Here is a 22,993-nt window from a genome sequence, read left to right on the forward strand (position 1 = left end):
AAAAAAAAAATAATACACCTCTACCTCGATATAACGCTGTCCTCAGGAGCCAAAAAATCTTACCGCGTTATAGGTGAAACCACATTATATTAAAAAAAGAAGAACAGGAGTACTTGTGGCACCTTAGAGACTAACAAATTTATTAGAGCATAAGCTTTCGTGGACTACAGCCCACTTCTTTGGATGCATCCGAAGAAGTGGGCTGTAGTCCACGAAAGCTTATGCTCTAATAAATTTGTTAGTCTCTAAGGTGCCACAAGTACTCCTGTTCTTCTTTTTGCGGATACAGACTAACACGGCTGCTACTCTGAAACCTCACATTATATTGAATTTGCTTTGATCCACTGGTATGTACAGCCCCCCTCCCCCCCCCCCGGAGTACTGCTTTACCGCGTTATATCCGAATTCGTGTTATATCGTGTGGCGTTATATCGAGGTAGCTGTGTAATAATCAAGGACAATGGATAATTTTTAAGCAAATTTCTGTGTGTCAAAAAAAATTGGTGGACAAATTTCAACCGGATATATTTTATATTGTGTGAAAATATTACATATAGGTAAGTGCTGTTTGTTTGCTTTTAATGGAAAATGTTTTCTGATTTATTAAAGCTAAGCATTAGGATAGATAACTGCTTTTGATATGTTGCCACTCTCACTGAATTTATGGAATCTTATATTGCAGACACATCAGTAACCAAAATAAAGTTATGGTGATAATGTTATTACAGTGAATACAAAACTGATCAACACTGACTGCCCACTTATTTTTAAGTGTGTAATCTTTTACTTTAATGGTATGTAGAAGGTGAATTACAATAGAACTCTTGAGGGGAAACACATGACATCTACTGTAATACATTATGAGTTCATTATGATCACTGCTATCAGAGGGAATACCTAATGTGGTAACATTGTCACCTAACTTTAGTTTAGGCATGATATCTTTCAAAATATTCTGAAAAGCAAGTAACAGGAATTAGCATTCACCTCCTCCTGCTGCACAACTCCTGGAATTCAAAGGCACTGCTTTGATGGATTAAAAAAAAAAAAATTGATCATCTTAAGCCCCTCTACAAAAAAAAAAAAGCAGCAGCAGCTCTCTGCTGTACTGTTTCAATTGTAGTGTCAGCTATGGCTAGCAGTAACTCTGCAGGGAGTGCGCCGATCTTCAGTTTTTTATGTAAATTTATGCAAAGGACTTCTGCAAGCCTAGCGTGTGCTGTTCTCAAACACCTCAAGGAACTTCTTAATACTTGGTGTGGCAAAGGGAAGAGAGATTCCCTCTGTTTCACACAGCAAGAGGGGAGCCTGTGGAGTGCATGTAAACAAAGGAAGAGAACAATGATCCGTCATTATGTGAAAGTTAGTAGTACTAGAAAATCTGCTGAAACAAAAGCTCTTCCTTTTTCTTTGATTATTATTTACAGTGATCTCTATAACCCAAGGTTACAAAAAGTGTTCTTTATTAGCGCCCACCCGCTCCCACATTGTAAAATTAGTAAGCCAGAAATAATACCGTCATGGCATTTTCATCATTCCTGTATCACATCATTTTACTGAGTTCTACAACACTAAGGAAATAAAGCCAGTAGCAAGAAATAGTGATCCAAATACTACTCAGCTTTTCAGTTCATCCCTTTTCTTTGTATGGTATAACACACCCACCACTTTTCCTAGCAGCATGATGCCATCTCAACCCCATCATCATTTCATTCTGGTAGGCACACTGATTGCTAATACCAGAACACTCTTCTCACCATTGATCACTGTGTATAGCCATTTCAACAGGATACTTTTTACCCTGATGTAAGCAGATTGTGTTTACCCCTGCTCTAACACCCTTTGTGGGTCTGTCTTTATTGCCTATCTGAAGAACAGTAATGAATCATAGAATATCAGGGTTGGAAGGGACCTCAAGAGGTCATCTAGTCCAACCCTCTGCTCAAAGCAGGACCAATTCCCAACTAAATCATCCCAGCCCAGGGCTTTGTCAAGCCGGGCCTTAAAAACCTCCAAGGAAGGAGACTCCACCACCTCCCTAGGTAACGCATTCCAGTGCTTCACCACCCTCCTAGTAAAATAGTGTTTCCTAATATCCAACCTAGACCTCCCCCACTGCAACTTGAGACCATTGCTCCTTGTTCTGTCATCTGCCACCACTGAGAACAGCCGAGCTCCATCCTCTTTGGAACCCCCCTTCAGGTAGTTGAAGGCTGCTATCAAATTCCCCCCTAATTCTTCTCTTCTGGAAACTAAACAATCCCAGTTCCCTCAGCCTCTCCTCATAAGTCATGTGCTCCAAACCCCTAATCATTTTTGTTGCCCTCCGTTGGACTCTTTCCAATTTTTCCACATCCTTCTTGTAGTGTGGGGCCCAAAACTGGACACAGTATTCCAGATGAGGCCTCACCAATGTCGAATAAAGGGGAACGATCACGTTCCTCGATCTGCTGGCAATGCCTCTACTTATCCAGCCCAAAATGCCATTAGCCTTCCTGGCAACAAGAGCACACTGTTGATTCATATCCAGCTTCTCGTCCACTGTGACCCCTAGGTCCTTTTCTGCAGAACTGCTACCTAGCCATTCGGTCCCTAGTCTGTAGCAGTGCATGGGTTTCTTCCGTCCTAAGTGCAGGACTCTGCACTTGTCCTTGTTGAACTTCATCAGTTTTTTTTTTTTTTTTTTGGCCCAATCCTCTAATTTAAACCTCAGTCTAAGCTGCTCCCCAAGTTTGTCTGTTCCTTGGGTTTTCCTGCAGAAACTCTTCTGTCCAATTACTCAGTTCCTTCTGCCCCTCAGAAACTCCAACCCCTCTTATATTAAATTGAAGATAAAAAGATCCACCTTCCCGCATGAGTCAGCAATGATTACTTTGAATCTTGATAGAGAGTTTCAGCATCTAAATTTTGATGGAGACACCCTGCATTTTTATGAATGGCCCTCCAAACCAGCACACTGTTCAGTGTGGCTGTTTTCACACACCAGTTATGGGAGAATGCGAGAAAGGAAGAGCACATTGCTATATAATCCTCCTAATGGGTTTGTAATAAAGTACAGTTAATTTATCCATGGTCTTTATGGACCTCAGCTGCCAGGAGCTTGAAGGGAAATCAGCCAGCAAAATGACAGAGGTAGGAACAAGAATGATCTCCACTACCTACCAGCACAAAACATCAGCCAGCTCACTGGCAGGAGATCCCCTTTGATAAAGATGCTGATAACATTAGTAAGTGGGATCTTGGGCTAGATTCTGGTCTGGATTTTGACATAGTTCTGTGTCTGTCATTACTATTCATAATCACAGTGGAATTCAAAAGTGATGGGCACTCTATAGAGTATTCGTCAAACACTAACAATGAGCCTAATGCTGTAGGAGAACATGGAGTGAAGGCCATCCCTGTCCTAAAGAGCATCCACAGTGAGTGGCATTACTGCTGTGAACTGTATTGTCAATGAAGAGAGTAGAATGATTAACCGCATTAGCTATAACCCAAATAACCAGGCAGATGTCTTACACTGGGCCCTGTCACTTGCCAAACTTTAGCTCTAATAGATAGCCAAGCGAGCCAAAAGTAGGGGTTGTCCACTGACAGACCTCTGCTGGTAATCCTAGAGAGTTCTTCTCCTGGAACTAACACAGTAATAGTCTTACAGATGATTTTGTCTGCCATGATGGGAAGAAAATCCCATGGACGATATATTACCTCTATGGGAAGAAGTATCCTCTCAGTAATTGCCTTAGTCCATTCAGGTCTTTAAAAAGTGTCCCGGACGTGCCAAGAGACATTGATGGCATCCCTTTTGCTGGAATCCTAGATTTTTGTAATATATAGTTGCCTGATAAGACAAATGGTATTACCTTACTGTGATCATGATTAAGAAGTTGAACTGTAAAAGGAAAAAGCTAGTGAAAAGGTGAATAGAGGAAAATTTGCAGTAAGTGGCTGTAAATAACCTCTAATCCTGACTCCTGACTAAAATAATGTATTCAAAATAGAGCCACTTCTCTTTTGAAGTGGTAATCAATATAGCTCAGAATCCTTGCTACAGTAAATAATTCTGAGTCATTCCTAGAAAAATTATTTTCATTGGAAGAAAGATGATTTAATCTTGATACCTGAAAAGTGGTCTGAGATCGATTAGCCATAATTCTAATAATGGATTACAGATACATTTGCTCTTCTCGCATATGATACTTTACAAGTTTAATGAGAAATTAAAAGCTCTCTCCCCGGCTTCTGCTGCAGCAGATCTTCTGGCCTCAGACCACCCCTGCTCACTGCTGTACAGGAAACCAGATTTCTCACCACACAGAGAAAGTACCACTATTATCTCCCTGCTCCATCTGTTATTTATTTGTTGTATTACAATAGTGTCTACAGTTACTAACAATTATCCGGGCTCAACTGTGCTAGGTGTACAAATACATGGTTGGAGACACTCCCTGCTCTAAAGAGCTTGCAATATAGACCGTACAGACAAAGCATTTAAGAAAGAAAACTGAGAGCCAGTGACTTGCAAAAAGTCCCAACAAAAGTCAGTTAGAATTTAGCAGGGGTATGTTAGTGGACATCCTCTACTTCTGGATCTTCTGCATCCCAATCAGGTGCCTTAAGCATAAGACTATCTTTCCTCCTCTGTTATGCAGCAGAGCCTTACTGCTTCAAGTGCCAGAGTACGTCTGTGGCCATATGTAGGAGGGGGTTGGATCTGCTCCCTCATGCAGATGTGACCATTACATTCTTTGGATATTGTGGTGACCAGACTCTCAGTTGTTTATTCCATAAACACTTTGTCATTCCAGGCATCAGTCAAATGCTCCGTAGTAGATGGGATGGGGGAGACCTAAAAAAAAACTTCATCCCCATGAGCGAGTCTTAGGGTTTGACCATGTTCCCATTGAAGTCAGTGGGACTCTTAATGATATAATCAAAAATATCCATTAATAAAATATTCTTTTCATGTACATAGTTTTAATTTTTAAAACAAAGGACCACATTCAGACTTGGTGTAAAATAGTGCAACACCAATGACTGGAAATGTGTTGTACTTGCTTTCCCCAGGTCTGAATTCAATACAAATGTCTAATTTTCTTACAAGATAAAAAACATAATGAAAAATACATTAGATGTTCTTTAATACTGTACCCTTTAAAAAGATCTGCAGAATGTCACAAAGCAATTACTAAGTCTCCTTCAGAGTTAAGACTTTAAAAGGAAAGCTCCCCAAAGGAGTTTATTACAATCAGAATTAGATAAAGACATTTGATTGTGTTTTAGGCACTACTGATCTACGGTGCTTTATATTTAGAGGTCTATTACTAATTGAAAGCCACAAGTGTTCATATTTTTTATCTTTAATAAGATATACTAACATACAAGAGGTCTTTACACAAAGTAATCGGTAACAGTACCATTGTTACTAAGATTTTTCACAAATGTACTGTAACAATAATTCTAAAAGGAAAAGCATAATTAGCTCAAACTTAAAGTAACTTAGATCAATCAATTAATATTTGCAAATGGATGGTGACAGTGGTAGACTCAATCTTGTTGTTATAATTATTAATTATTTGTATTCTGTAAGTGCCACCTGAGACTGGCAACCCATTGTGCTTTAGGACTGTATGTCATACGCGTAGTAAGAGATGCTCCCTACCCCAAAGACCTCCTTCTAAACAGGCAAGAAGGACAAAGAGTTGGGGGAACAGACATGTTTATTCCCATTTTACAAATGAGGAACTCAAGTGCTAGGAGATTAAATGACTTGCAAAAGTCACACAGAGAATCTGTGGCAGCACCAAGAATTCAACCCCGATCTCCTGAGTTCTCGTTTAGTGCCTCAGAATTGACCCTTAATCACAAGACTATCCTCCTTGTTTAATTACCATAGAACAAAAACCTAATCGAGATGTACAGTAGTTTATGAAATATGAGAAGCAATTTCCAACATCTGTCTTATCAGCTTTGTGAATCATCCAGACAATAATGGATCTGTTTGACCAGATGAAATAACAGAGTTGATGCTTCCTCAGTTGAAGTGCAAAATAAAACATGACAAAGAGAATGGAGCACAATTTTTGCCTTGATGTACTGGAGTTCCAACTTTTCTCCTTAGATTGCATTTCATTCTTTCCCCGCATGCAAGAAAACCATGGTCCACTGCTTTGACACTCTGGCATGTTGTTGAGTTAAATATATCATAAGACTTTTTAATGTGGCAAGAAAAAGAAAACAAAGCAAGGCAGAGGGCTCATCCATGAATAACTAAAATAATAACAATAATAGGGATGAAGATGCAGAAAGCTCACATGAGAATTAAACCAGATTCCTTTCTAAAGCTTTTGAAAAAGACTCATTGCCAGAGGCAGAATGCGTTAGTTTAACATGCCCTGCCAGTCACCTACTTCTTTCTTCAAAAACGATCCTTAAAACACAACTCCATTCCTTTGCTAATATTTTATTCACTCTCATTGAAAAGTCCAACTCATTTGATTTAGGAAAGGGGTAAATTACACTATGCTAGTGAGTAGGTAGAAAGGATTAGTAAGCTCATTACAGCTTCATAGGTATTGCATGAAAAATCTGCCAAGAACGTTTAGTGCAATAGAAATGATTTGATCCTGATTCCTAGATTGTAGGGTCTTTGTACAGCGTTGAGCAATGTGGGATTCTGGTTTATGACCGAGGCTTCTATCTGCTACCTCAGTACAAACAATAAATAATAACAATAGTAGTGATCCTTATAGATCTTGAAGCTATCCATTTTGATATGGCCACAAATGACTTCATGGATGAGAACTTAAGACAAGAGTGATGCAGGTTGTCTTCTAGATGGACTTGTATTAAGTGCAAGCTAAGGGCTTGATTATGAGTTACTCCACTCCTCCATTGTGCTGACCAGTGCAGTTAAACTGGATCATAGGAGGAGTAAACTGTAGCAGGTATAGGACACATTATTTCCCCCAGAATAGTATAGCTGTACACTGTCCCTGCTCACAATTTACCTCTAAGACTGTAAACACTTTGGGGGCAGGGACTGTCATTTACTATATGTATATACAGTGCCTAGCACAATGAGACACGAGCCTGGTTGAGCCCTCTCAGTGCTATTGTAATATAGATGTCAAATTCTAATAACAATAAAGAAAGGAGAAGTCTCATAGTACAGACCCATCGATGCATGCACTGCTGATATTGAAAGGAAGGACTGGAGCTACAGCATGCCTTCCAAGATTGTTTGGGTTAGATGGGTTCTTCTTAACCAGAAGGGGTGCTGATTGCCTTTGTTCAAATCTGACAATACTTGTTAGGCAAGCTTTAAACTAGGTAGCAATTAATAAGCATTCATGTAATTCAAGTGATTTGGAGTAGACTTCAAATATACAAAGCAAGGCTGAAGATGGAACTGTTCTGAAACAAAAGATTAAGACCATTGTTTGTATTGACCCACTAAATCATCTGTACAGGAATGCCAGAAGCACAAGCAACATGCTCAAAGATCTAGAAATCATATTAAATTATAGAGATTATGATATACTGGATATAATAGAAACTAATAATTCTCATAAGTGAAATGCCAATATTGATGGGTATAACCTACAGAAGGGAGAGAAAGGGAAGAGGAAGTGGAGGTTTTGTGGTCTATTCCTAATGACCAATGTTTGAAGCAGCCTACATGGGGGATCTATGCAGTACCGCTTCCCCTTGTAAGTGGGGTAGAGGAGGATACATATAAAGGAGAAGTCACTCATAGCCATCTATGTCGCATCCCTTCTCACACTTTGGGTGCTACCATGTGATAGTCTCATTTGGAGCTCTTACAACTCTCCAGTCAATAGGGTTGTGGATGTTCAGCACCTCTGAAAATCGGATCTTGGGTGTCTCAAGTTGCACACCCAAAGTGAGTGTCCATCTTTGCAAATTTGGGCCAATGTCTTTATGAAAGTCTATGGTGGCTGCCCTCAGAGCTAATTCCAGTCTCAATATTGTTTTTCTATTGAAAATTAGCTTCACTGAGACTTAATTCAGAATAAATCTGCTATTTGAGAATATTCATTACTGCACCTGAGAAAAGTATTAGTAATATTTGTAATGACTGACTCGCCTTTGCAATTTATATAAATTGAACCTTGTGAAAGGAACCATATGAAACTATGGATAATTAGATGAGTACATATTGGACCAGATTTTTAACAGTACTCAGCATGGAGAGATTGTTTGTAAATCTGGCTAATAAGCTGTTATGAAATCCTGCCCTCAACTATCGGTACTGAATAGAGCTGTCCAGAGGACAACAGTTACATTTTGTGACAACTTTTGAGGTTTCAAAATTTGTTTTCATTTTGCATTGGAAAGAAGGTTCCAAGTACAAGTCCCTGCTCTACCAGATTTTGAGCACAATTTTTCATCCCAGATCATGCCAAATCAGATTGCACATGGGTCTCCCACATCCCAGGCCAGTGCCCTAACCATCCAGGTATCGACAGTCTTTACCGGAGATCCAGTTGAAGTTTCATGGAAACTGCTATGTCTTTGCTAAATGTTGGCCCTTTGACAAAACAGCATATTTTGCTAAATGTTCCAACCCGCTGTAGCGTTGTGTACTTTGGAAAAATCTAGTCTATGGTGATTGGAGTCATTTTTCAAAACCTCATAATCAGAAAGTTGATGTGTTGTCCCTCATTGCTTTCTGAGAAATGTAGATGATGACTGACCATTGTTCATTTTTCATTATTTTGTTTCCAACATTTCTTTGTAATATGCCAGAAATAAGTTTTGAAATATTACATCCCCTGCAAATGAACCTAAACATTTCATTATAGTTATACCTTAATACTGGTTTGCAGGTCATTACCCTCTCCTTTGGAAGGGAATGGATGTCTTCAAGTCTAAATGCCTCTATTTGCTTGATGACCCCATGCTTTTTCTTGCATTCATTACCTCCAGGAAAGAAATGAAAATTAGATTATAAACCTTAGACACAGAATCTGACCATTTTAAAGTTGTAATAATCTGGAGCCTGATCCTGGATTCCTGTAATTGCCACTGAAGTCAACAAGCTGCATTCTGTCTCCCAGACTAATATACACCAAAAGTAGCTACACTGACTTAGGTTGTATTACTCTAGATATACATCAATGTATCTGATTTCAGAATCTGGACTCCCTATATTCTAAAATTCCACAGAATCATAAAATCATAGATATATAGGGCTGGAAGGGACTTTAAGAGGTCATGTAGTCCAGCCCTCTGAACTGAGGCAGGACCAAGTACACCTAGAAGACCGTCCCTGATAGGTGTGTCTAACCTGTTCTTAAAAACCTCCAGTGAGGGGGATTCCACAACCTCCCTCGGAAGGCGATTCCAGAGCTTAACTATCCTTACAGTTAGAAATTTTTTCCTAATATCTAACCTAAATCTTCTTTGCTGCAGATTAAGCCCATTGTTTCTTGTCTACATTCAGTGGACACAGAGAATAGTTGATCACTGTCCTCTCTGTAACAGTCCCCTCAGTGTTCTTTTCTCAAAACTAAACATGCCCCGATTTTTTAATCCTTTTCTTATAGGTCAGGTTTTCTAAAACTTTTATCATTTTTGTAGCTCTCCTCTTTCCTTAAGTGTGAACCTAGTACTCCATCTGAGGCCTCACCAGTACCAAGTAGAGCAGCACAATTTTCTTCCATATCTTACATACAACACTCCTGTTGTTATATCCCAGAATGATATTAGCCGTTTCTTGCAACTGCATCACATAGTTTATTCATACTCAAATTATGATCCACTATAGCTCCCAGATCCTTTTTAGGAGCAGTACTACCTCCATGGCCAGTTATTCCCCATATTGTAGTTTTGCATTTTATTTTTCCTTCTTAAGTGAAGTACTTTGCACTTGACGTTATTGAATTTCATGTTGCTGATTTCAGATCCATTCTCAACTTGTCAAAGTTGTTTGGAATTCCAATCCTATATTCCAAAGTGCTAGCAAACCCTCCCAGTTTGGTGTTGTTCATAAATTTTAATAGCATACTCTCTACTCCATTATCCAAGTCATTAATGAAAATATCACCCCATTAGATAAATGTCCCCAGTTTGACAGTGAACAAATGATACCTACTCTTCGGATATGGTCTTTCAACTATTTTTGCACTCACCTTATAGTAATTTAATCTAGAGCACATTTCCAAACTTTGTTTATGAGAATCTCATATGAGTTTGTGTCCAAAGCACTACTAAAATCCAGATATATTACATCTTACATTTCCCTCCCACTCCATCCACTATACCAGTAACCCTATCACACAAGATAATTAGGTTGGTCTGGCATCATTTGTTTTTGACAAATCCATGTTGGTTACTACTTTATAACTCTATTATCTTCTAGGTGTTTACAAACTGATTGTTTAATAATTTGTTTCAGGATCTCTCCAGGTATCAAAGTTAGGCTGACTGGTCTATAATTCCCCACGTCCTCTTTGTTGCCATTTTTAAAGATAGGTGCTATGTTTTTCCTTTTCCAGTCCTCTGGGACCTCACTTGTCCTCCATAACAAAGATAATTGTTAATTATTCTGATATAACTTCAGGTAGATCCTTAAGGTACCCTAGGATGAATTTCATAGCCCTGCCAACTTGAATAATATAACTTATCTAAATATTCTTTAACCTCTTCTTTTCCTACTTTGAGCAGGTCATGAGGCCCACTTTGGACCATGGCCCTCGTCTTATAGGCAGTCCCCTTCAGAACCAGCTAGTGATGCCACTGTATGTTTGAATGCTGGGGTTTCTCCCAAGAGGAAGAGGACTCATACCCCCCTCCTCTGATGTTGTGAGGAAGAGGTCCCATGAGACTAATCGGGACCACTCCATAGTTCAGGGAGACTCTTCCTCATCATGTAAGAGATGTGCTGACCGGCACCATACTCCTGCCAACACATGGGCTGGAGCAGGTCCATCAGTTCCCCGATACCACACAGAGATCAGTGGGGGTACATAGCGCCGACTCCAGTTCTGGGCATGGCGTAGTCTGTTGAGTTCAATACTGCTGGCACCAGCCCCGACTGTCTCCACACTGCTGGTGTATCAGGCAGCATCAGACCTGCTTTGCCTCTTAGTCCCTGACTCTCCACTAGTTCCGGAGTTTTCTGGTGCTGTAGTTTCACTGATTCATCCTCGGTTGTGCCTTTGGCACCGTTTGGCTGTATCATAGAGCTGCTGGGTTTGTCGGCACTTCACCACCATCGGGTCCCAGACTGTGGAATGGAGGCCGACACAGTGCTCGGCACTGAAGGCCCCTCGATGCTGGTGTGCCCTTCAGCACCATCCTTGACAATGGAATCTGCTGCCAGGGCAAGTTCAGTGCTATCCTTGGCCTCAATGCCTGTGCCTCTTCTGATACCAGGTGGGAGTGTGTACCACTGATGCAGATTCCCCATTGCACTTCAGCACTGATGCTGCCCCAGGTTGGGCTTCGGATGACTCTGATCCTTTGTTTTCCTCCTCAGGGATTGCTCTCCTGTTGTTACTGGAGAATCTCCAAGACTCCTCGAGATCCAGGTCAGGGTCATTCTCCTCTTTGTTGTCATCAATAGGCACCGGAGACCATTCTCAGATTACCATCAGTGCTGAGATCGGCATCATTCCCACAGTTGGGACAGGGGCTCTTGGCCCAGTGCTACTGGCCATCAAGGGCTTATCTATATGCCCAGTGGCCTCCTTGGGATACTCCTCATTTATTGAGGTCCTGCTCTTCAACCCACTGAAATGCAAGATCACTGGTCCCATTGGTGGCTCTTGTTCTTGAACCACCTCAGTTACAATCAACTGCTAAGTCCATTCCCTCTGGATTTCCAGGGTTTTCCCAGCCAGATCCTGTGACTCAAGAACAGGACCAGTCATTGGCACAGCAAACTGCTTCTTTGTCCTTTCCAGACAACTCTACCATGCTGGGCTCATAGGAATGCCCATACTGGGTCAGACCAAAGGTCCATCTAGCCCAGTATCCTGTCTTTTGACAGTGGCCAGTGCCAGGTGCACCAGAGGTAATGAACAGAATCGTCACGTGATCCATCCCCTGTCGCTCTTTCCCAGCTTCTGGCAAACAGAGGCTAGGGATACCATCCCTGCCCATCCTGGCTAATAGTCATCGATGGACCTATCCTCCCTGAACTTATCTAGTTCTTTTTTGAACCCTGTTATAGTCTTGGCCTTCACAATATCCTCTGGCAAAGATTTCTACATGTTGACTGTGTGTTGTGTGAAGAAATACTTCCTTTTGTTTATTTTAAATCTGCTGCCTATTAATTTCATTTGGTGACCCCTAGTTCTTGTGTTATGAGAAGGAGTAAATAACACTTCCTTATTTACTTTCCCCACACCAGTCATGATTTTATAGACCTCTATTATATCCCCCCTTAGTCATTTTTTTTCTAAGCTGAAAAGTCCCAGTCTTATTAATCTCTCCTCATATGGAAGTTGTTCCATACCCTTAACCATTTTTGTTACCCTTTTCTGTACCTTTTCCAATTCCAATGTATCTTTTTTGAGTTGGGGTGACCAGATTTGCAGCCAGTATTCAAGATGTGGGTGTACCATGGATTTATATAGAGGCATTATGATATTTTCTGTCTTTTGATCTATCCCTTTCCTAATGATTCGTCCCATTCTGTTCGCTTTGACTGCCGCTGCACATTGAGTGGATGTTTTCCGAGAACTATCCACAGTAGCTCCAAGATCCCTTTCTTGAGTGGCAACAGCTAATTTAGGCTCAATCATTGTATATGTATACTTGGGATTATGTTTTGCAATGTGCATTACTTTGTATTTATCAACATTGAATTTTATCTGTGAATTTGTTGCCCAGTCACCCAGTTTTGTGAGAGATCCCTTTGTAACTCTTCGCAGTCTGCTTGAGTAGTTTTGTATTATCTGCAAAAATCTGTCACCTCACTGTTTACCTCTTTTTCCAGATCATCTATGAATATGTTGAACAGTACTGGTCTCAGTACAGAAAACTGACCATTTATTCCAACCCTTTGTTTCCTATCTTTTTTTAATCAGTTACCGATCCACGAGAGGACCTTTCCTCTTTTCCCATGACAGTTTACTTTGCTTAAGAGCCTTTGGTGAGAGATCTTGTCAAAGGCTTTCTGAAAATCTAAGAACACTATATCCACTGGATCCCCCTTGTCCACAAGCTTGTTGATCCCCTCAAAGAATTCTAGTAGATTGTTGAGGCATGATTTCCCTTTACAAAAACCATGCTGACTCTTCCCCAACAAATCATGTTCATCTACATGTCTGATAATTCTGTTCTTTACTATAGTTTCAACCAGTTTGTCCAGTGCTGAAGTTAAGCTTACTGGCCTGAAATTGCTGGGATTGCCTCTGGAACTTTTTTTTAAAAAATCAGCGTCACATTAGCCATCCTCCAATCATCTGGTACAGAAGCTGATTTAAATGACAGGTTACATACTACAGTAGTTCCGCAATTTCACATTTGAGTTCCTTCAGAACTCTTAGGTGAATACCATCTGGTGCTGGTGACTTATTACTGTTTAGTTTATCAATTTGTTCCAACACTTCCTGTAATGACACTTCAATCTGGGACAGTTCCTCATATTTGTCACCTAAAAAGAATGGTTCAGGTTTGGGAATCTCCTTCACATCCTCAGCTGTCAAGATCAATGCAAAGAATTCATTTAGTTTCTCTGCAATGGCCTTATTGTCTTTGAGTGCTCCTTTGGCATCTCGATCATCCAGTGGCCCCAGTGGCTGTTAGCAGGCTTCCTGCTTCTGATGTACTTAAAAAGATGTTTGCTTTTAGTTTTTGCGTCTTTGGCTAGCTGTTCTTCAAAATTCTTTTTTGGCCTTCCTAATTATATTTTTACATGTCACTTGCCAGAATTTGTTCCTTTCTATTTTCCTCAATAGGATTTAACTTCCACTTTTTAAAGGATGCCTTTTTGCCTCTCACTGCTTCTTTTACTTCGTTGTTTAGCCACGGTCGCACTTTTTTGGTCCTCTTACTATGGTTTTTAATTTGGGATTTACATTCCTTTTCCTGAATGCCTGAGGACTTTAAGGCATATCAGGACCTCTTTGGGCATATATGGCCACTACCTTAGGCCTCTAGGATGAATTTCTGCAGGAGAACATGCTTTATGCTGAGGGTATTCTTCAATCATCAGCTCCAGGGAAAGTAGCCCTCCTGATAAATGAGCTTCTCTTGGAGCCTGCAAAGGCCCTCTGGAATACTTCCACTTCATTGCCTCCCATAGCAAAGCATGTGGCCAAATGATACTTTGTCCTTGTGCATGTTTCTGAGGGTTTCTACTCCCACCCATCCCCTAACTCCCTTGTGGCAACTTCGGCAAATGACAGAGCATGACAGGGAAGGTATAAGTCGACATCTAAAGACAAAGAGTCCAAGAGGATTGAATGATGGGGAGGAAGATTTATACCTCCTCTTCCCTGCAGATGCGCATCATGAGCCAGCAGATGTTGCTGTCCAAATATGACTTTGTTAATTGGGTGGCCATGTCTAAGTTTGCAGACAAGTTGCCAGAAGCCTCCAGGGAAGAGTTTAAGGCATTAATTGCAGAACTCTGTCTGGTAGCCAAGACTCCGTTACTGTTAGCTCTGGACATGGTGGATGCCTCGGCCAGAATTATGGCATCAGCTGTGACCATGAGGAAGGCATTATGGCTGCAGAATTTGGGTACAGCTCCCAATGTGCAGCAGATCATTGAGGTCTTAACCTTTTCATAGTAGGGTTTTGTTTTCAGAAAAGACTGACGATGCCCTGCACTCCTTTTTTAAGGATTCCCAAGCTACTCTGCATTCCCTGGGAGTTTATAATCTGTCTGTAAAGAGACACCACTATGGCAGTCAGCAGCAACAGTAGCAATTCCACTTGCAGTGTTTCTACAGACAGTCATAATTTCCTTTAAGGCAGCCAGAAGGGACATAGATCCCAGAGGTAAAGGCCCCCTGATTCTGGAGTTAGCCAGTCGACGCATCCTCCCCTGGCATCCAGTAAGTGCCCATTTTGACTTGTGTCCTGGGCAGTGATCCCGTGGTGACCTTTCCATCTCCATTGCCCCCGTTTGGAGGCTGGCTGGCTCATTACTAGGGATGCAGCCCTATACTCTGGGTGTCCCTAAACCAGAAAGTGGGACTGGATAACCAGATGGATCCGTCATTAAATTGCCCTGTTCCATTCACTCCCTCTGAAGCTTCTGGCACCAGCCATTGTCGGAAGACAGGATACTGGGCTAGATGGACCATTGGTCTGACCCAGTATGGCCATTCTTATGTTTTTATGTTCTTTCTAGCTCTCAGGGTGGTTAAGCTCTGGAACAGGCTTCCAAGGGAGGCTGTGGAATCCCCATCATTGGAGTTTTTTAAAAATAGGTTGGACAAACACCTGTCAGGGATGGTCTAGATTTACTTGGTCCTGTCTCAGCGCAGGAGTCTGGACTTGATGACTTCTAAAGGTCTTTTCCAGCCCTACATTTGTATGATGTAGCCCCTCTGTTAAGATCACCTTTTTTATATACATCCCCATGGAGTTTTGTCGCCTGACCCCTTTGAGCCTAGTTTAAAGACCTTCCTCACTAAATTGGCGAGTCGGTGTGTGAAGATGGTCTTCTATTTCTTGGTCAGCTTATCCCCCACCTCTTCCCAGCAGTCCCCCTTCCTAGAATAGTATCCTATGGTTGAGGAAGCCAAAGACATCCTGTCAACACCACCTTTGCAGCCACGCATTCATCTCCAGGATTTGCATGTCCCTGCCTGAGCCCTTACCCTCTCCCTGGCAATTGGATGAGAACACCATCTGCACCACTGATTCTTTCACCCTGGCTCCCAGAGTTCTGTTTTCACTGCCGATCTGCTCAGGGTCATACCTATATCTACACTCTATAGCTGACCTCTCACTCCCCATCCTTAAAGGATACCTGCACAACACTTTCAAAAGATGAGCCTGGGAGTTTAAATTCAGGACCTTGCTAGACACTAAAAATCACGGTCTTAATAAAGACACTGAAATTATGACTTATTATAACAATCTATAACCCACTAACTCTCCTTTTTTCCTATGACCTTAGCGGTGTAACAAACCACTTCACTGTGAATAGTCCCTTAGAATATGTGCTAACTACTTATGCTAATCAATCTGTTCAGTTTCTGTGACACTTGGAGTATCTTTCCCAGACCGGAAGAAGAGCTCTGTGTAGCTCAAAAGCTTGTATCTCTCACCAACAGAATTTGGTCCAATAAAAGATATTACCTCACCCACCTTGTCTCTCTAATATCCTGGGACTGACACGGCTATAACAACACTGCATACAGGGTTATATCTGGCAGTATCATTAGTGCCCACATAGATGAGCAGCAGGTAGTGGTCAGAGGGACAGATGAGCCTCTGCAACCTTTTGGTATAGTCTCCTTCTCTTGGATGGGGTGGCTGGAAGTCTCCCAGTCTTGTGGGAAGGTGGCTTCTCTTCCTCAGCTACTGGGGTCTGCTCCTCACCTCCGGTTGCCAGTACAACATAATACAGTTCTTGACCTTGGGGGATGCAGTTCTAGATGAGGGATAAAGCACTGCCTACTGCCCAACGTGGCCAGCAGCCAGAGTCCTCCTTGTAGAGAAGCCTTTTCTCCTTCCTCCTCTGGTGCTGCTGTAGTCCTCTGTAGTTGGCTGCATTATGTGTTCGTCTATTCTTTGACTGCATTGATAAGACATTTAAAGGACAAAACAGACATTTCTTTAGACCATACAAAAACCATTTTTAATGCTTTCCTTGCTGGTGCGGTGGCAGCAACAGATTATACTAGGTCAGCCTTATTAATGGCTTTCACTGATTTGGGAATTGATTCCTTTGCATCCTCCCAGTTCTTTTGCCATTGTTTTTTGTGTGGATTTATTATTAATATTGAAGAGGGTGAGAGGCCTGATCTTACTATCCTCACTCACATTAATTGTCCATACGTAGGCATGTAACCAACCACTGAAGGTGAGATTGTCCCGAGCCATAGAATGGGTGCATAGCAGAGGAGAACAAGGGTGCCTGTCCTGCAAACACTTATGCCTGTGCTTAACTTTAAGCAGATTAGTAGTCCTACAGAAGTTAAGTGTTTGGAAGATCAGGGCCAAGGAATCTTCCTTTGCACCCCCTTAAGGGATAAGCACAACCAGAGTTCCTGGAGTGCAAGTTTTCCCATATGGGGTGGGGAATAAGCAGGATCTTTTTTCTCCCCTGTCCCTCTGTGCTGGCCTATGAATCTAGCCCACTGAGGAGAGAAGTCCAAGGATGATGCAGCATTCACATTCTTCCTGAGGCACAGTACCTCACAGAACTGCCACTGGGGCAATACAGCTCCATCTCGTTTCCTACTCTGGGCTGCTAAATGCCACAACACAAGCCAGAGGGTCAATGGGACTAGTTGCATGATGGGTAAAGACTGATTAAGAAGAGTCCATGAGCCAGGGTTCCAGGATCAGGCCAAACATTGTAAAATGAAATTATTGTTTGCTGAGGAGCTAACATGAGAAAAAGTTATACCAGAATGTAAAATCTATTATAAGCAGATCTGTGGAAAGCGCCTTGGCTTGTTTTTAACAATTTATACATTTAACACCTAGACTTCATAAGATATGCCTTTCACATTTTCCTAATATACCGGAAAAAACTATGACTCTTTCTGCATCACCTCAGTGAGTAGAGGGGAAAAAAGCCTTCCTGAGTTTGGCAGCACTTCTCAGTCTCTTTCGATTGCTATATTGTAATCTTGAGCCATTCATCGCACTGTTTCAGTTATTTTACCCTGTTCTTTCAACGTCCTGCCTGAGATTCACAGCATCTTTGTTGGGGCAATATTTTTTCCCAGGAGTTTTGACACTGATTTAAATGCATTTCCCTTCTACATACCTCAAGTAACCTCCCTCTTTCTCCCCCTCTCCCCCCTGGCCATATTTCCAGAATTCTTCCAATATTCCTCTGAAAACCTCTATTATGTATAGATGTGATAAAATGTGCAGACGCTCCCTTGCAAGAGGTACCTAGCCCTACCATATAGCCCTTGAGCCTCTAGGCATTGCATCATGAGCTGAATCAGTAAAACACATTGGGTGTCAGTGTACTGAAAAAAAAGGGGCATGGATTATTCTTATAGCTGATGAAAAACCAGAGAATTCTATAGACATGAGTTGTCCTCTTGATACAGCTTTTATGTTGTTTGAAATTTATATTAGGTGTACACTGTACTGGGTAAAATACCTGAAACTATGTGATGGTCTACTCATGATTTCCCTCAGGAAGAAATATGACCAGAGACTTTGGTGATGTGTGTTTTGTTGGTTGACTCACAACCTTATCAAACTAGAAACCCTAATAGGGGGATTTTTTTATTTTCATGTATTTATTTATTTTGCTTAGGCCTTCTGTGACCCAATCACCCCTTAATGCCAGCTAGCAAGAGGGTTATAAAATATCCTGATTCGGGTATTTACATTCTGGTTCACCAAAGAATGTCATGTGATGCCTTAAATGAAAGCCGGGTCACACTGCTCTGTGATATCATTGTGAAATGTATGTACAGATACTATTAAGCACTTATGTTCTTAGACTCAGTATCACAGTAGAGATGGAGAAACGGGTTTTTGTCAGACAAAAGATGTTTATTCACCTTTCTCTCTGTCACATGTAAATTAAGCATGTAAGCTAACACAGTGAATGACCATTTACATAGGAAGTTATCAAAGAGATGTAGTCAGCAGAAAAGAACACACAGAAAAACGTGAACGGGGGAGTGGGTTATACTGTCTCTGAGTACAGGTAATTAACTTTGGAGATATAAGTAGAAGTCAAAGAAGACACTCCCTTATGGTGAACCTAGGAAGTAAATGGGCAGTGCATTTACATTCATGAAAATAGGATTTCTGCCTGCCTTGATAGAAGAAGCTGCAAAAGGCTTTGGGTGAGATAAATTTCATTAGACAGGAGGTTAATCTAATAGATACATTTAGTCTCTAGACATCACTGAACAAAACCACTGACCCAGTAACCTATCCTTGTAACAAAGCCCGATGCCAACTCTGTCCACATATCTATTCAAGTGACAGGACCTAATCACATCAGCCATACCATCAGGGGCTCGTTCACCTGCACATCTACCAATGTGATATATGCCATCATGTGCCAGCAATGCCCCTCTGCCATGTACATTGGCCAAACCGGACAGTCTCTACGCAAAAGAATTAATGGACACAAATCTGACATCAGGAATCATAATACTCAAAAACCAGTGGGAGAACACTTTAACCTGTCTGGTCATTCAATGACAGACCTGCGGGTGGCTATATTACAACAGAAAAACTTCAAAAACAGACTCCAATGAGAGACTGCTGAGCTGGAATTGATATGCAAACTTGACACAATCAACAAAGGATTGAATAAGGACTGGGAATGGCTGAGCCATTACAAACATTGAATCTATCTCCCCTTGTAAGTATTCTCACACTTCTTATCAAACTGTCTGTACTGGGCTATCTTGATTATCACTTCAAAAGTTTTTTTTCTCTTACTTAATTGGCCTCTCAGAGTTGGTAAGACAACTCCCACCTGTTTATGCTCTCTGTATGTGTGTATATATATCTCCTCAATATTTATTCCACGCTGTATGCATCTGAAGAAGTGGGCTGTAGTCCACGAAAGCTTATGCTCTAATAAATTTGTTAGTCTCTAAGGTGCCACAAGTACTCCTGTTCTTTTAGTCTCTAGAAAGCATGCTATGATTTTGTTTTACATGTAATCTTTTGTTTCCAATGTCCTTGCTCACTATCTCTTGAATCTTGACTCGTTGGTAGTAAACTTATGCTTGCCTTCACTATAAATATGTCTAAGTGCTGTGATATTAAGAAAAGAGCCGAGTCTGAGATGAATCATACAAACTGGTGTGTACACTGTTTCCTTGGGGACAGCAGATGTGGTAATTTTGAGTAGCCAGTGTCAGGGGCTGGGTATCACCGGGGAATGCTTCAAAGGGAGTCATGGTCTGGGGTACACCTATTAACCTGCAAGGCAAAGTAAGGGCTGGAATAGCTCAGAGGAGAGTGCTTGGGTGGCTAACAGGCTGGTGTTGCCAAGGAGACAACACCCAGTTAAGTACAAGCATGTCTCCCTGTTGCTGGTGGCAGGGGGTAACAAGGTGACTCAGTCCCCAAGAACTGTCACACCTCCTATGAACTTTCTCTTCTGGTATTTAAACCCTTTCACAATAGGGTTATATTAAACCTGTACAGCTATTTAGAAATGGCTAATATAGAGATACAATTCTGCCCACATGTGGCCCCCACTGAAGAAAATGATTTTTATTTGGTTAAGGTCTACAGAGTGAGGGATCTTAATAATATACCTTACAGAAAGGTCTCATGTTTTGTCCTAATGGCATCAAAAGGCTCTGTATGGATGCTGTCATACATGTACCATTTGAAACATCCTCTTTGCTCTTTGCTGTTTCCATCAGTGAATATAAGTCCTGGCTATTCTGTGAATTATTTGTCACAGCAAAACCACTGATTTTTTTTCTGAGCTCAGTACCCTCACTGACAAAAGTAGCTCCTCTTTAAATTCCTCCAATAGCACCATCTGCATTGGAGGTCTAGGGCAGGTTATGATTATGCTATATTGCAATGAAAGATTAAGTATTATATTGATTGAGTTTTGATGAGATTACTGTACTAATTATATTTATATTTATTTATATTTTTAATGACTAGTTTTATTAGCAGTCAGTTACCACATAAGCTTTCTCTGCATTGTAAAATTAACGTAACCCTTAATAAAAATAACTTTAAAAATCAAAATGTTAGTGCTGGTTAACTTCAACTGTAGTTAGCATTTAAATCTTGTTTTGCATATAAAATTGATCTGCAATTAATATGAAGTTAACCTGACAATTTTTATGAACTTTTTCCCCCCTGAAATATGGTTTTTAGAGAAATTATTTTGTAAAATGTCATTCACTTTCTCTATTTTCCAAAAGGCAAAACAACATGGAAAATGAAAGCATTTAAAGCTACAATTTCAGTTACAAATTCACTGTTACCAGGTTAACTGCATCTTTCCTGGACTCTATGAGCTGCTCCCTACCCTCAACCCCTTCAGGTCTCAGGCCTCTAGACATTTCCTGTCTCTTAGGATGGAATCATGCGGGTCACCTACTCTCAGACCAGGCTCTGGGTTGAAATCCCCTGTGTATTGACAATGGTTACCTTAGCAGATCTGACTTTTGTCCAGGCCCTGCAATTCTGTTCCCTCCAGGGCAATGGCAGTGGTCATCGGTGATCAAAGAGCCAGCTTTAAGTCACATATTATTTATTTAGAACAAAAGCCTTTAAGAGAAAACAGATCTTAAAACATGGAAAAAGGATCTGGACATGTCTAGTTTATCAGGTGTTCAACCATCTTCCACATGGGGACCAGCTCCATGGAAAGCACCTGGCAAATCACCCCACTTTCCCCAAATCATGTTACCTTTTCACTGTTTATAGCCCTTTGATCTGGTAACTCCCAGCTTTGGCAAGACAAGATTTGCAACTTGTTGGAGACAGGATCCTTGAAACTAACCGCTTGCCCCACTGTCTTTCAAGTGAGTGCTTGAGTGTTCTTATCTGAGAAGCCATTCTCTCATCTTCATGCACAGACCCCATTGAATTTGGGCATTATAGATGCATAATAAACATTTAACTATCCCTGGTATAAGTTAGATCAGTACAGTCACAGAAAAAGTGCTAATAACCCAATGTACAGTAACTTCCCCTCACTGACCTGATAACCTCCAGTGTTCATAAAACTGGTATAATTTAGTATTCGTAACATTATTACACATCAGCTCCATGTATGCCACTGTGCTCTCTTCCTCTCTGAAGCATAAATAATAATAAATTCATTTTGTAATACTTGGCAGGGTGACACCATTGTTTCCTGTGACTCCTACGGTGTGATGAAGTTCTGGGATGTTCGGAGGGTAACACCAATGGTATCTATAGATGCGGGCCCCCATCCTGGCAATCAAGTGGTCTTTGACCCATCCGGTAGGATCCTTTCTTAAACTTATCCCTGACTATCAAAAGAAGTGTTTTGCTCTCCAAAGCATTTTGTAATTGAGTTTAAAATTCTGAGGCCAGATCCCCAACTGGTGTAAATTGGCTTCAGTGAATCTATGCCTGTTTATACCAACTAATGATATGACAGATACTTATTTTAACTTGTCAAATTGTATTAATGCTCAGTTATTACGTAAAACCAAACATTTACAATGATGCAAAGAAAGAATTACATAAAGGTAAGAAATGCTCACTGTCTGAGGAAAACAGAGGGATTTATTTCTTCTCCTTTTGTGCTACTTCTTCATATGTTTATACAACAGTTGTGTTTCATAACCACCCATGATAAATCCTATTATTCTCCCTGGAGAGCCCCAGCATAGTGAAATAAGTGGTCTATTATGTACAAAGAATTGAAATGCATGTATACCTCAACACTTCTTGCATCATCAGCCATATATTACAATATGTCACTAGCATTGTGACTGACTGCTCCTTTGTATTTTTAAGAGTGCCATTGTACAAAATGAACAAAAATAGCTTTGTTTTTACCTAGGACGTTAATCTTCACTTTCAAGGGGCAGATAATCAGTTGTATCACAGTACAAACTTAGGTCCCAATTCTGGAAAACATTCCTGTTCAGAGCAACACTTTAACATGTGCTCAACTTTAAGCATGCACTTAAGTACTGTTGAGGCCAAACACAAGCATTTAAATTAAATATGAGAGATGTGAGAGAGTAGCACTTTACTAATAATAGTACTACAGTCATAATGGTAAAAAAACCCTACAGAATATGGAATATTATTTCACTGAGTTGCTATTACTAGAAAATGTTCCATGGAACACTGTGGCATTTTATAAGGAATTTTTCAGATCTCT

The 22,993-nt window shown here is 40.8% G+C and overlaps 1 protein-coding gene across 4 annotated transcripts in view; it reads left to right on the forward strand.

Annotated features, from left to right (window-relative positions):
• Positions 1 to 22,993, forward strand: part of SPAG16 (sperm associated antigen 16) — a 786,899-nt gene that overhangs the window by 623,461 nt on the left and 140,445 nt on the right. For all 4 annotated transcript variants that reach the window (XM_065562140.1, XM_065562142.1, XM_065562143.1 and 1 more), the window contains one exon: positions 21,972 to 22,098. In XM_065562140.1, coding sequence (XP_065418212.1) covers positions 21,972 to 22,098 — 127 coding nt within the window. The remainder of the gene's footprint in view (positions 1 to 21,971; positions 22,099 to 22,993) is intronic.

The sequence above is a fragment of the Chrysemys picta genome, chromosome 11 (assembly GCF_011386835.1).
Source record: "Chrysemys picta bellii isolate R12L10 chromosome 11, ASM1138683v2, whole genome shotgun sequence".
Lineage (NCBI taxonomy): Eukaryota > Metazoa > Chordata > Testudines > Emydidae > Chrysemys > Chrysemys picta.